Source organism: Gavialis gangeticus, unplaced genomic scaffold (genome assembly GCF_001723915.1).
Source record: "Gavialis gangeticus isolate Ggan-Ray unplaced genomic scaffold, GavGan_comp1, whole genome shotgun sequence".
Classification (NCBI taxonomy): domain Eukaryota; kingdom Metazoa; phylum Chordata; order Crocodylia; family Gavialidae; genus Gavialis; species Gavialis gangeticus.
Window position 1 is genome coordinate 147,953,520 of NW_017728992.1, and position 15,669 is coordinate 147,969,188.

The 15,669-nt window shown below is 45.1% G+C and overlaps 1 protein-coding gene across 1 annotated transcript in view; it reads right to left on the bottom strand.

The window, feature by feature from the left end:
- CNGB3 (cyclic nucleotide gated channel beta 3) overlaps window positions 1–12,752 on the bottom strand; it is a 67,308-nt gene extending 54,556 nt beyond the window's left edge. The window contains exons 1-4 of the mRNA XM_019527887.1: window positions 12,485–12,752; window positions 11,008–11,205; window positions 6,716–6,924; window positions 1,536–1,586 (exon numbers count right to left, since the gene is read on the bottom strand). Coding sequence (XP_019383432.1) covers window positions 1,536–1,586; window positions 6,716–6,924; window positions 11,008–11,205; window positions 12,485–12,689 — 663 coding nt within the window. The 5' untranslated portion in view covers window positions 12,690–12,752. The remainder of the gene's footprint in view (window positions 1–1,535; window positions 1,587–6,715; window positions 6,925–11,007; window positions 11,206–12,484) is intronic.
- Between the last annotated feature and the right edge of the window lie 2,917 nt (window positions 12,753–15,669).

A 15,669-nucleotide genomic window follows, 5' to 3' on the forward strand; every position in this document is an offset into this window, starting at 1 on the left:
TGGTGGGCACTGGTCTGGGCTGAGCTCTGGGCAGGTGGCAGCAGTGCTGGGAGGGGGCTATGGGAGGGGCTGCAGCCACCCCAAAATTCACCATAGCCCCCCGATAACCCCCTCCCAGTGCGACCATCACCTACCCCCAGTGCAGCCTGGCTCAGCCCCCACTGGAAACAGCCTGGCGCTGGCCCCAGCTCACAGCTGTAGCCCTCCTCTCCCTGTGTGCAGATCTGTAAGCACACACCCGCTGTGCACCCCAGGAGTGCACGCAAAGGCAGAGTGCGGGACAGAGCTGTGGCTCATCCGGGGAACAGGGGGTGATGGCTCCCACCACTGCATGCACCCTGGGAGGGCATGGGGGTCTGTGCCTGGGGATCTGCATGGGGCAGGATGGGGTGCCTCTGTCAGCTGGGGCTGGAGTGGTGATGGGCTTTTCCCAGCACAGCCAAGTACTGGGTTGCACTTGGGATGGGTGGTGGCAGCACTGGGAGGGGATTAACCTGGGTTGCAGCCACTCCAGGATTCACTGCAGCCTCCCCAAAGCCCCCTCCCATCACTGCTACTGCCTGCCCCAAGCACAACATGGCCCATCCCCTGCTGGGAACAGCCCAGCAGTGGCCCCAGCCAGCAGCGGCAGCCCACCCTCCTCTGCTCAGATCCAGGGCACACGCCCCTGTACCCTCATGGGGGTGCACATAGCTGTGGGAGCCACTCCTTGCGTGGCTCGGTCCCCTGCCCTGCCCTGGGTGGGCAGCTTCTGGCTCAGCCCCACTCCCTCTCTCACCCTTGGGCCAGCCCTCCCTTGCCCCACATGTAGATCCAGGGGCACATGCCCCCATGCCCTCCCAGGTTGTGTGCACCAGTGAGAGCTGCCACCCCCTCCCTGCACTCCCCGGACAAGCTGCTTGTGGCTCTCTCCCACGCTCTGCCCCAGCTGTGCAGCTCCAGCCCCAGCCCCAGCCCCAGCCCCCTCCCTCTGTCACCACAGGGGCCTTGATTTGCACCCCCCCATCCCTTAAAAAAAAGAAAAAAATATAAAGGGGTACTTGAGCTGCAACTTTGAGAGAGAAGGGGTACACTTGTTAAAAAAGGTTGAAAACCCCTGACCTAAGGCACTGGGCTTTAACTGTGAACAAAAGCTTTAGATTTACTATCATGGAACCATAACAATATCCACTAAATGTTCATTATCACACATTTTCATCACAAGGTACATATGAGAGTTTCTTAATAAACATTAGTATCTGATTTTAGGCTGGGCACCATGCTTCTTTCTTTGTTTAACACATATCTTCTGTGGTTACATTTTTAGTTTCTAATGCATACAAGAAGCTACCTCTCATCATAGAAAATGGGAATGATGCATCTAAAAGTAGTATTTCTTTAACAAAGAAAATTATTTAGGAAGACAAAAGCATTAGATTTAATGGATGAGAAGCTAAAACGCCACACAGTCAGTGACCCCTTAATAATCCTCAATTGGATGAAACCTTTCACTTAAAGCACTGAAACAAGGGTAAAATAGCAAATGATCTACTCACCCGAAATTTCAAAGATTTTTGGTAGAATTCTTTCATTTCTATCTTGTCTGCCTGAAATGATAATGGAAGGGGGGAAATCTTAGTTAAGAAATGTTGAAAGGAATGTCATCTGCTAATCTACTGCCTAATGTTTGACTCTACATCCATTCAAGTCAGTGGCAAAACTCCTATTGACTTCAATTCAGGATCAGGCTTTAACTGCACAATCAGACTACTCACTCCAAAACATATGCATGGAGTTATACTGATGACTCTGTACAAGATTAGGCCATTAAAACCTAAATAAATGTGCAATAATTAGCATTTTAACAATCAACATTGCATTCATTAATAATGATTAGCCATTTATTTTCAATTTGCTCTCTATGGGAACTGGTGCTTATACTTTATTAGGAAAAGCTAATCAGAAGTATCTAAAGGAATGTGCCTATTATTATACTTACTATATTTGTATCAGAGATATTTTTAAATAGCTTTAAAAACCTAGGGATTTTTCAGTACTAAGGAAACCTATATTCTATTATTTATTAGTAGCACTTCACTAGTTTATCTCAAACATGGGAGGTCAGATTCAAGATAATCAGAATGGTTCCATTTAACTTTAAAATTCATGAATCCTGCAAACATTTCATAATGAAATAAGAAAGCAATTTTCCTTATGCTACAATTTTTAATTTTATTCACAAAACTCAAGTGTAGTAGAATTTAAAAAAAGATACTAGTAACTGAATGAGTTGGCATGGAAAAATACTTGATTGTACACTACAGTTAGTAAGTATACTAATTTTGGTTATGTAGCTCTATGTAAGACCTTAAAGTAAGGTTTTAAATCAGGGGTGGACAAAATGGCAGATCTGGCCAGCAGCCAGACTCCATTTCCCAGCAGCCCCTGCCTCATGGCTGGGGCCAGTCTCCATGGAGACCCTAGCCACACTTGCGCTGTGATAGCGCAAGGCTGTGGTTGCCATGGAGACCACCACCAGCCGTATTAGCAGGGCGTGCAGCAGAGCAGGGCAGCGGCCTGCTCCGGAGCCACTGAGATCATGCAGTGGCAGCAGCTTGGTCCAGGACCAGGACCAGGACCAGGACCAGGACCAGGACCAGGACCAGGACCAGGACCAGGACCAGGACCAGGACCAGGGCAGAGCTGTGATCTGCAGCTTGCATGCTCTAGGCAGGGGCACATAGGCAGCAGGTTGCAGCTCTGCTCCAGCTCCTTGCAGCAGTGACAGCCTGGTCCTGAGCCAGGGCAGAGCCATGATCTGCTGCCTGTGTGCCCCTGCCTGGAGTGTGCAGGCACAGAGCACAACATTGCCATGGCCCCAGACCAAGCTGTCTCCACCACAAGAACCCAGCAGCTCTGCAGCAGAGCGGCTGGGGCCGGTCTCCATGGCAATCCCAGCCTTGTGCTATCACAGTGCAGATGTGGCCGGGGTCGCCATGGAAACTGGCCCAGCCAAGTGGGCAGAGGCTGCTGAGAAATGGAGTCTGGCTGCTGGCCAGATCTGCCATTTTGTCCACCCCGATTTAAAACCTTACTTTAAGGTCTTACATAGAGCTACATAACCAAAATTAGTACACTTACTAACTGTAGTGTACAATCAAGTATTTTTCCATGCCAACTCATTCAGTTACTAGCATCTTTTTTTAAATTCTACTACACTTGAGTTTTGTGCTGAAGGGGTGAGGTATGCCTCAACACAGCACAACACTGTTTAGACATAAATTGTATCCTTCTGAAGAAGGATGGGGGAAGGCCTGTATTTTCATCTGAAATACATAGCTGGGTCCCACATCTACTTGCAAGTGATAGGCCAAAATTGAGTTTATAAACATGTGCAGGAAAACCAGAGGTAACAATATCAATAGGTTTAAAAAGTTCTAGAAAGATAGAGCATGACAAATAACTGTGGTTCTGAAAGCAGTGGAATTACTATACCAGATTTGCACGTGTTCAATTCATTTTCAGAGATACTGGATCAGAATCACCCTTGCCAGCATGAAAAGGCACAAGCTACACAATGTTACCCAGGAGAGGGAATTTGCACACACACGACTGCTCTAAGAAAGAGAAAGCAGTGTTTCCATGACAAGTGGCTTTCTTGACAGCAATAAGTTTTGCTAGTATCGGTCTCCACAGGAGTTTTGCCATTGCAAGCTTCTCAGAGCTTGCATCTCCCACATTGTTTTGGCCATGCCTAGCACCTGACCTCCTTGGGCTTTGCTGACCACTTGTGAGTCCATCTGTTGGACAGAAGGTGGTAGCAGCCATGTATCACTGCAAGCCTCCCCTGTCTGCCAGTTTTTCCCACCTTAGGCTCTGTATTCTGCTCACTTAGAGCTGGCAGGGAGCCTGGCCTACTAAATTCTAGTGGTGTCAAAAAGCAGTCTGCGGTGATGGGATCAGGCAATTTTGCGCAGTTATCCTGAAAATTCTCTCAGGCTGAAATGACATAGGAAGAGGTAACAAAGTGCAACTGGAACCACAGCCAATCAAATGGGTAGTTTAAGCATCCAAAAGCTAATCTGCATCATTACCTTGCTTTGAACTTAGCTGAACTGAGGTTACATGTCATGTGGCTGCAATGTTCCATCCCTTAAGTGAATTCTTCAGCTTCCCCCAAATAAAAGGCTATAGCCCAGTCTTTCCTAACAGTCTCTGCCCATGCAACTCTAGATGGCCTTTGACTGCTAATACCAGTGTCCTCTCTGCTGGCCATTAGGTGCTTCCTTTCAATAGCTAGGATGTCTCTATCAGCTTCCCTCTTTTCATCACTTGCTCCAACTTCTGAATTTTTGAGACTTGCTGCCTTTTAAAGTTAGCAAATAGGACATAAATTATACTGAATTCTCTTACAGAGTCTGGACATGTAAAAATGTATGTCAAGTTAAAACGCAGTCAAAGCTTTCATTTATCTGCACCCTGTATATTTTGAAGTCTGCCATATAGAAATTAAAGGCAATTCTGTTAAGCTAGTAGAAACTACAGCTACTGAAAAACATTGGCATGCCCCTATTACAGGGGTTTTCTACCTTTTTTAACAAGTGTTCCACTTCTGCCTCAAAGTTTCAATTCATGTACCCCTTAATATTTATTTCTTGGTTTTAAATGGGGGGGTGGGAACAGATTAAGACCTCTATGGTGAGGGAGGAGTGGGGCTCGAGCTGGGGCAGGGGCAGGGGCAGGTACTGCACAGCCAGGGCAGAATGTGGAGGAATGAGAGCAGTTTGTCCAGAAGGCATGGGGGGGAGCAGTTCCTGCTGCTGCACACACCCCGGTGGAGGTCTGGGGGACACGTGCCCCCCAGATCTGTGCACAGGGTGGAGGCAGCTGCTTCTGCAGCCTGGACTCTGCACCCTGATGCCTCAAGAGCCGTGTGAGGCCATGTGCCTGCTGTGCGGGCAGGGGACAGACGCACACACAAAGACACAAAGATACACACAGAGGCACAAACACACAAACAAACATGCAGATACAGACCCAGACACGCACATGCACCCACGCAGACAGACATATAGAGAGGCATGCACACATACACACACATGCACACACATCCCAGCAGGTAAGTGTGTGTGAGGGGAAGGGGCTGGGCGGGAACAGATCAAGAATGGGGGAGGTGAGTGTCTCTCTGTGTCTGCTCCCAGGAGCAGGGTAAGGGGGAAAGGGCAGCAGTGCTCCTCTGCAGGCCACACACGCACCAGCCAGGAAGCCAGACTGGTGCGGGGGGTTCACATGTGGTGGCTGCCACCACCCCGTGCAACCACTTCCATGCCCTGTACCACTTTCCCATGGCCAGTCGCATGTGTGGCTCCACAGGCTGCTGATGGGAGGTGTGCATGAGCAGCCCGTGGAGCCGCATGTGTGCCAGGCTGCAGGAAAACAGTGTGAGGTGCAGCAGTGGCAGCAGTGGTAGTGCAGGGTGGTGGCAGCCACTACGTGTGAGCCCTGCTCCCCTCCCCCACAGCTGGGCAGCATGTGGACAGCCTGCAGAGGGACACTGCTCTCCTTGCCCCCCTGGCCCTGCTCCTAGGAGTGAGCACAGAGAGTGAGTTGAGGTGGGGGCAGGGAGGTGCTGTAGTGTGCCATGTGGGGCCAGTGGGGCCTGGTGTGCCTCTCCCCCATGTAAGTAGCAAGGTATGGGACTATTTGATGTCCGCTACATCGCGGCAAAGCTGCTAGAATCTGGGGGTCGCCTGCAGTCGGCGGCCGTGTGGTCAAAGTCCTCCAGGTCCGGTACTGAAGGAGATGCCCTCACCATGCCTCGGGGCATGCTCCTTCCTTACCAGCCCACGCGTACCCCCTACGGCCTTTCTAAGTACCTCTGGCGGTATGCGTATCCCTGGTTGACACCCCCTGCCCTATTGTATCAGTCTGTGTGTGCTAATGTGATTTTTTTTCTGGGATTTCACTTAGAAATGGCAAATAATGTTCTGACAATGTCAAAACTTCCCATTTTTGACATTTTCAGATCAAAATGTTTCTGTTCTTCTATTTAGAAACTACTTTTGGTTAGATCTTTTATTTTGTATTATAATTTAGTAAGTTAAAACTGAAATGAAATGTTTAAATCTTATCCAAATGAAACATTTTAAATGATCAGGATATATATTTTTTAATTTTCTTCACAGAGAATTTTGAAATCTTTTTGTCTTTATTCTCATTTATATTTGAAATTTTGAAATCTTGTGGGTAATGGAACGTCCATCCTCCTAGTAGAAAAAGTTGTGTCGTCATCTGCAGCTTCCATTCCATGTGAATGGCCTAGGGAGGGGAGTTGTAAATTGCAAATATATTTCCTTAGCTTCATTGAAATATGATCTAACATCCTAGAAAAGTTGCACTTAGTTGGCCTTTTCCACCTGTGCTGATTGTATAAGTATTTAAAATCTAATCTTGCCTAAGTCATTAGATACTTGCTGTAACACACTGCTGTTACCTTTCCAGTGATTGTTGTGTGTATAATTATAACACTGCTATAGTATGTACAGTATAAAATGTATTTCACACCTCTTCCAAGGCTAAAAATCAATGCAGAAGCACATAGATGTATTTATATAGATGTTTCTCACAATGCACATCCATGCGTCCTTATCTATCTGGCTTGTAAGCAAATTTTTACTTCACATTTAAGAATATGGTTAAAAATAATTACTAAAAGAGGCTACCCAGCCTTACTTACTATTATATCTCCACCTTTTACAAATTGCTTTCGGGGCTGGAATATCAGCAAGTCACACAGGTAGCAGATATCACATAGGATATCTATGATAATCCAGTAAAATAGGTTGCTTGATGTTTGAACTGGGAACATACAGCGCAGTGGAATGAACCAACAGTTCCAGTTATAGGCTATAGTAACAAGCAGGAGCCATACTACATAGTAGTGATCTGAAAGAGAAAACAGAAGCTACTGACATAATGAGCATCTATAGGCCTTTTCTCCCTTTGCTTGTGAATAAAGGGTACTTCCCTCTAGGGAAAGAAGTAAAACAATGAAATTTGCACAATACTGAGGTGGGGAGGAATAAGTACTGGGTTGGGACATAAGAAATCCTAAATTCTAAACATGACTAAGCTATTCCTTTTGACTTTAGGTGAGTCATTTAATTTCTCCTCCAATTTCACCATCAGTAAAATGGGGATACTAGTTTTTATTCGCTTGGAGTGATGTGACAATGAATTTATTAAGTCAATACAGTACTTTGAACATGTGAGGGGTAATAGAAAACTCCAAATTACATGAGGTATCTATCAAAAGAACTTGTGGTAAATGACTATGAAAAAAGATGTAAATAGTAGTTTTTGAATCATATGAGAGTAGTCATTCCTATTTTCTCCTTCCTGTTTCCCAAGTTTCAGGTAGCATGCTACTTGCCTACTGTAACAAGGCCCCAGGGGCAGCCCTGATGCCCCCTGGTGGCCAGGCAGCTCTTGCCCTGCTCCAGCCCCTAAGTTATCCTCCCTCCTTCCTTTCCTGCCATGCCTTTGATGGAATAATTGGAACGTGAAAAGGGAGGCTGCCCCACGGTCCCCAAATGAGCCTTTATCTATATTCCACCAACAAGTCCTTTCCACACCCATTGTACACTATCCTGTCCTTAACATCAAATTGGCTCTCCTGGCTTATCCATGCTCCCCAGAGCACCTGCTGCCTTATAAGCTATTCATGGCTTCTGACCTCTCCTATAGTCACATCCATGCTTCTTAGGTGTTACCAATTAATTATTTCAGTGAGCACTCAGCCTTAGTCCCATATCAGGTCTCCTCCAGCCTCTATACCTTCACTGGGGCCTCAGCCTTCCTGGCCTCCATCCCTTTTCTGTAATCCAGGCCCATTGTGCTGGGCCTGGCTTCTGGGCTCCCACCCTGGTTCTCACCCTCTTGGGTTCTAGTTTCTGTCCCTCTTGGACAGAGGCTCTGGCCCTGTTCTCTGCCCCTCTTGGACTGTGGGCCCTTGGTGCTAGTCTCTGCCCCTCCCTGGCTTAGTCTTCTTGGCCTCAGGTCATCTCTCTCTCTCTTTCTCCCTCTCAGTTTTGGCCCTCTCAGCCACTACCTGTCTGTGCCTTGTGCCCAGCCCCTGGCAGGGATTGAAACAGCCAGAAGTCTCTTGGGCTCTGCTGGGATCTCCTCCACCCCTGATTGTACCAAACCAAATTGCTGGTTTGAATTGTAACGAAAGAATAAGCTCTCTGGTTAGAACATGATTCCACCCCCCCGCAAACTGGGCATGGACATAAAACCCAGATCACTGTGTATAACCAAACCTCCCCTTGATACAGGGTCATATTCTCCTTTAGGCCATCAGTGCCTTACTAGCAGTTCTCAGCAGAGTGTATGGTGGACACCGCCATACACTCCTCTCTAGCCTTCCTGCTAAGGAGCTTTTTCTTCTGCAGGGCCAGACTGGCTGCCCTGGTTCGGGCTCTGTAATTATATACTCTGGCCTTTCCAGTCAGGTGACTTTGCAGCCACACAGAGGTTTTCTTTCTGGGCCTAATGACCAGCCTGCTTTCCCTTACTGATGCTTAACTGCTGTTTGCAGCTCTGGACTCCTGAGCAGCCTAAAGGTGTGCCCCCTGCCTCTTGCTACTGACAGCTGGATATAAGTCTGTGTTTTTCCTAGAAGATAGTCGGCCTGTGCAAGTAGGCAGCTATTTGATTTGGCTTCAGATCTGGCCGTTTCAGATGCCAGCGAGTTGATCCAGAGCTCCAGATCCGTTTCCCGCTTCGATCCGACCAAGGTGGCTCCGAAGCTTCGGAGCCACCTCGGAGATCTGGGCATAGGGTATAATGGGGAAATCAATGAAATATCTATAACTTTAACGAGTTAATGAGTAAGGATTAATACCTACAAAACCACAGACTAAGGAGAGGAAATAAGCAATACAGACAATCAACTGCCCCAGGACAGAGACAGTCAGTTGCACAAGCACCCATGTCACAAGTTCTGCCTGTCAACAGCTAGAGATGCAGGGCCCCAGAACCCAGAAGCCCTGCACCTATCTCCTTGACAGCTGGCAGGCTTTCTGGCCACAGCAGGGGCTAGCAGGCCTGCAGCTTTCACCCTGCTGTGCCTTAACACACACAGTATCACCCATGTCACAAGTTTGCTTGTCCGCAGCTTGAGGTGCAGTTCCCCCAAACCCCTGCACCTATCTTCTTGAAACTTGGCAGGCTTCATGCTCTCAGCAGAGGCTACCACCCTTAAATGTTTCATCCAAATCAGGCTAAAAACAACAAAGTTATAGATATTTCATTGATTCCCCATTATACCCTATGGCTGGATCTCCTAAGCGGCTCCGAAATGGTTTGGAAGCTCCAAACCACTTTGATCCAGACATGCAGCTTTGGATGCTTTGGTGTCCAAAGCTTCTCTAGGTCTGAAGCATGGTCCAAAGCCTCTCACAACCCTAGAAGATAGCCAGCTCATCCTGCTGCAGTCTCCTCTTAAAGTAACAGGAGCCTGCTGGCTCCCTGTTACACCTACCTACATAAAACTGTTAGAAAAATGACCTTGTGGCTTCTTGCTTTATAAGTCTCTTGCAGATTAAATTAAAATGTCTTTGCTTGGATATCCAGAGGAAAAACAGTGATTATTTCAGCTGATAGTAACTATTTATTATATAGATTCCTTTCTATTAATATACAACAATGGAAAATTTAATAAACATAGATCCCTAAATCTTTGGTAAGTTTTGATGTTTTAGACAAAGGTGCCCTTGACTTTAAGTCCACAAAGGGACTCAGGTACACTTTGAACACCACTTGAGACACTTACATACAACATTTCAGTTCCAATGAAATACTCAAAGAACCCCTCAGCTTTTGCCCAACCTTGAAGGCGGCCTAATTCCTTAGGGCTCAACCTTTTACTAGCATTGCCCTCTAGCTCCTAAGTTAATGCTTCTGGGTATGTACAGAATCACCTAAGACCTGACATCACTGAGCACTTCAGTATCCTAGTTCTCACCTAACAAGATGCACAAAGCAGGTTGTGAGTGTTGATACCTCTGGGCACTGTTACATGTAGCTTGGGAGGATTGGGAGTGCCACTTTAATTAGAGCAGCTCTCAGAGCTGCTCTAATTAAAGTGCCACAGCATCTCATGTATCAGCATTCCTGTACTTAAAAATTACAGCAGAGGCACTTGAACAAAAGCTTGTTTGCCACCATTTTTAAGTGCAGGGGCACTTATACATGGTAATTACCATGCTCCAAGACACTGGAATTACAGTGCATTGGAGCAGCCCTCACGCTCACGTACAGGCACATTCTGCTTCTGAAAACAACTGACTGGTATCTAATCTCCTGGGGTGCTCATACACATGACAGTTGTCACAATATACATGTGACAAAAATGTAATTTGTGTGGCTTAACTGCACCACACATTACACATGCTCCAATTTTGGGGGTTTAAAATGACTGCATCATTGCAAACTAAACTACATCTGGATATAATTTAGTTTGCAATGTTGCAAATTGCAATGATGTAGCTGTCAGCTTGTCCCTTAGCAGCAGGAGAGGAAGGCAGGGTCTGCAGATAGAAAAGGACCAGGCCCCTTGCTGCTTTTGCCTTCAGCAGACACCTCCATTTTACACCAACAGTGGAGAGGTAATATAGCCCCAGTGCACAGGCACATTGATTTTATGGTTCTGGACTCTTTTTTTTATACACACACACACACGCACACACGCACGCATGCACATACACATACATACATATTTAAATAGGCTTTACCTCTGTCTTTTTGTGTGGGCTTGGATAAGTCATTTTAGGTCTTTGTGTTTCTGTGTCCACTCTCATCCTCAACTACTTAGACTGAAAGTTCAGGGCCAGAACGGTCTCCCCCTATAGCTTTGTACAGTAGAGCTCTCAGCTCAGTTGGGGCCTCTGGGTGCTACAGAAGAAAGAAATGTACAACTTGATTATATCTTTAGCATTTTCCTTTGAACAACTGCATTTGATTTACCTGTGTAAGCATCTATGCTCTCTGGAAGCCTTATTATCTTCAGATATTTTTTCAGTGGAGGTTTCTTGAATTTATAGCACCACATGTCACAGTAATGATCCTCCTCCAGCTTGGCTGCTTCTTCTCTTTCTTCTTTTTTTTCTTCTGTTGGTGGTGGTGGTGGTGGGGGAAGTGGCTGTGCCTTCTTTTTAGATGGAGCTAAGTATGTATGTCACAGAAAGGAATATTTTAATAAGGGCATGTATACTTCTCCTTGTTTTGACAGATCAAGAGCCCTAACATATTAGAAACCCTATTAAATACACTTCTCAGTGATTATAGCACTTTGTAATAGTACAGCATACATTAGAAGCCAGATTGGAAGATAAAAATCAGCAGTGACATAAGCAGGAACATCTGGTAATACCAATGGGACATTTGGTGTTAGGTGTCACAGAGTGAAATGTGATACCTCACTAGATTTCCCTGCAGAGTACACATAAGCAATCTTGGTGTAGAGCTGAGACAAGCTAAGACAGCCTGTACTAATGGGCTCCACTTTGGAATTTAGCCTTGCATGACTGCTGCACACAAAAGAGATGCAAGTCTCTGAGGCTGGTTCAGCCTCTCTATCACCAAGCAGTTACATTCTCAATGATTTCAGTGGAGCTAGTGAGATACTCAATCTGTGTAATAAATGGGATCCTTTAAGAGTTAAAAAATAAATGATTGTTAAGTACCAGATGGGGGGGAAAACAGTTAATTGGCAAAGAAGTAATTAAAAAAACCCTAAGACCATAATTTCTTTATTAGTTGGAACAGCTTATAATACTTTAGGTACTCATGCATATATTCAGCCTCCCTGCTATAATGATAGATAGATATTTTCTGCAAAGAGTGGAGAATATAAAAATGATCCACTCTTCCTTCTCTTGTGCAAAACAGGGGGAGTGGGAAGGGGGAAATGAGCTTTTCTCTAAAGATGAGCAATATGGTCATAATGTTTAATTAATTTCAGGTGGGATCCATTACCTTGCTCTGCCTTATTGAATTTTAAGCGATATACCTGGCATCTTTAATAAGGCTGGGTGATTACCATCCTGCCTCAAACTTTGTTTTTGCAAAAAAAAATCTCATCTTAGTGTTATTGGTACACTCCTGAATAGAATATGTATACTTCACAATAAGGATCATATATGTGCCTCCTGAACTGCTATATTAACATGTACTTGAGGGTCTAGAATGTAATTTGAAATGATTCTAGACAGCTTGACATTTACATCCATTGACTTTATTTAAACCTGTGGATCATTACAGTATGGATAACGCCATATTCTCGACTGCTGTCAACATTACTGCATTGCCTAGAGTAGATAAGCACTGTCTTATATCAGCTGAGGACTGGCGATTTTCTTTCAGCATTTAAACTCTCACAAAATGATTTTCCTCTTAAAGCCACCAAATTAATAGCTACCTATTGAGAACGGAAGTGACTTACACGCTGTCGGGCTAGCCTCAGGAGAGGACAATAATGCATCAGTCAGCTTTTCTTTATAGGCTTCTGTCCTTGCCCGCATTCTTCTGACAATGTTGTGCAGCTGGGCTTCAGCATATTCATTTGTTACCCAGGCTTGATGTATTTTATTCTCTGTGCTAATTAAGACAAAAGAAGAACAGCATTGGAAAGCAATGAAAGAAAACATTCAGTGTCATTACTATGATCCAAGGAGAATTCAAATGCAAGGGCCAGATGCAGTTCATCGTAATGTCTATTTATGCCACTGAGGCTGTTCTAAATGCACAGCCAAGTAGTCTGCGGTTGTTCTCAGCCAGTATAAAGCTATTCTAGTTGGCCATGTTCAAGCCTCCACAATAAGGGTTAGGAAGAGGTATTTAAAAATTGAGCATGTGGGGTTAGAATAAGGGGTGGATCCAGGATTTGGCAAAGGGGGGCACAGGAGCAGCTAGTGGAGGTGCAGGGGTGACTGCACCTCTGCTCCCAGCCTCCTACCTCACGACCCACCAGTGCAGACAGGAGTTGTGGAGACTTTTTAAAGTTCCCAAAGCAGGTAAGAATCCCCATCTTTCACTCCATGCACAGAGGCATGTGTCCTCCTCTCCTTTACATCCTCTCCTCCTCCAGTTGCTACTGCTTTCCCCACTGTCCCAGGAGTGGGAAAAGCTTCAGAGCTCCCCGCTCCCACTCCAGCCAGGCTGCGTGAAAGCTGGGCTTTGCTGGGAACAGCAGCAGCAGTAATGGGGGAGGAGTGGCAGTCCACTCATACTGCTGGAGCAAGCGTGGGAAGGCAGCTACCACTGTCACTGTCCTAGGTGAGTCCAGCCCCCATGTACCCTGGCTGGAGCAGGCAGGAGCAGCTCTGAAGATTCCTCTGCCCCCATAATAGTAAGGAAAGCAGCCCTGGCAGGTGAGGGACAGAAGAAGGGGAGGGGATGTGCCTCTGACATGGAGAGAAAAGGGGGATTCTCCCCCACTCTGAGGACTTTTTTAAAGTCCCTAGAAGCTCCAGCATAATCCAATCTGAAAGGAGGGTGCAGCCACACCACTGTGCCCCCTCCAGATATGCCCCTGGTTAGAATGTACCATGTTCCTGCTAGCTTTGTAGGTTTAATAGCCAGTGGAGAGCTATTACAGCTGGTGCTTTTCAGAGGAGGACTTAAGCCTGCTCTAATATGCTCCAGCCCTTTACTGAGGATTGAACCCTTTTGTGATATCTTAACTATAAAAAGGTGATCTCTAGCCTTGTGCTAGATAATGAGCAGGAGGTAAAATCCTAGTGAAGATAAGACAGTTTGTCATTTTCATGATAATAATCAGGTTGAGGTAAAGACTTGGGAGGGAGCCTAAGTTTTGTCTCAAAGTGCTAACTGGAGTGAAAACTACAGCCTGATTCATCTTCCCTAGGATTTTCCATAGTTTTTGTTGTTAACTATTAACTACTGGACAGTAATAAACACGTTTTCCTAGTGAAGACAAAAATCAGAGTTTGCTGCATTTGTGTCCATTATAGTGCAAACCCTTGAGAACAGTGGGAAGACAAAGCTGAGCATTCTCTAACTCCTCAAAAATCTGTGAAACTGGTGTAATAACTAATCCCATTTTCAAATACATTGGGCACTCAAATCTCCCATTGAAATCCCTGGCTTGAAAGGAGCTGTGACTGCTTGGTATCTTTGCAAGTCAGGTCAAAAGAAGATCCAGTCTCTGAGTTGGACCTTATTTGATCTTGGACAGCTTGGCAACCATTTGTAGATCATCTCATTTTAATGTAATTTCAAAATAAAAATGTGTCAGAAACGAAGTAAAAACAAATGATGCTGAAAAATCAAGCAGTCCTTGTTCCTTTACAAAATTTACTTAATATAAAAACACTGATTGAACACATCAAAACACAGCTAAGCATATGTTCTAGCTGTATGAAAGCTCCCAGCATGAGCATTTTGGTAGCAGTCCAATATCGTAAATAAAATAAGAATAATGTAATATAAATTAATTGTCTCCAGATCAAACAAAGGATTAAATTTAAGCATGTTTAATACATATAAAAATATCTAGCCTTCAGGCTGTGATGGGTGTACCTCAGACTTGGGATTTGGTTTGGATATCTAGCTAAATGTTTTGGGTTGCTTATTCTAATCTGTTGGATATGCAAAACTGGACGCCACAGGTACTTGCAACACTGCATAGTAGGCAGCAGGCCTACCATTTGTCATGACATTGGGGTCTGGTCCCACTCTTACTCATTGATTGTAATTCCCCCTCAACAGTTCATAAGGATGATGCAATGCAGTTCCTTCACTCTCATCTGTTAAGTATTATTCTGTGAATTGTCAAGTTATAAAAAAATACTTCTAATGCAACAACTTGCACCTCTTGCATTCTTCAGTCTACTGCAAACTGCAACAACCCAGTGGCCAACACAGAACATATTTATTTGGTTTGCAAACACCATTGGACTTTTGAGTGTCTCCACTCTAGCAATAAATTCTTATACTATTTTCTTCCAAGTTTACCACTTGTACTTTTATAGATTTTATCCTGTCATCTGAACTCAGCATTTTTAGTTCGTATTTTTCTTCACTCCTTTCTCACTACATTCTGACTGGTGTCTATTTTATGATATTTTGACGAGCATATCAGAGGCAGTTCTTGGCTGTGCTAGCAGGTGTCATAGCAATACAATGTAGCAGCTGGGCAAGTCAGCAGGAGCGAGAAACTCATTTTGCAGGTAACCACATTCCATAGGAGGTATTTGATATGGCTCTGATAGGAATTCTAGAGGGAAATGGAAACCTGGCGAGACAAAGTGGCTTCTACTTAGCAGCAGCAATTAAAGATTAGTGGTCCTTACTAATGTAATTGCTTATTACAATGAACATGTCCATGATATGCTATCAAAAGTAAGTTCTTAGAGGCATATACAGCTGTGTTCTAAAGACAATGATCTATACCAAACTCTAACACGGAATTTCTTGCTAGTGAAGGAGTCACCAGGTGGCACTATTACATGTAATTTCCTAGTTCCTTTTCTTAGAGCAGGGGTGGGCAATTATGTGGGATAGAGGGCCACTAAGGAATTTTGGTGAACCGTTGAGGGCTGGAGCGGGGAGGTGGGGATGGGGAGATGCCAGTTGATCTTATCTGGCCTGCCAGCCACCACTGCA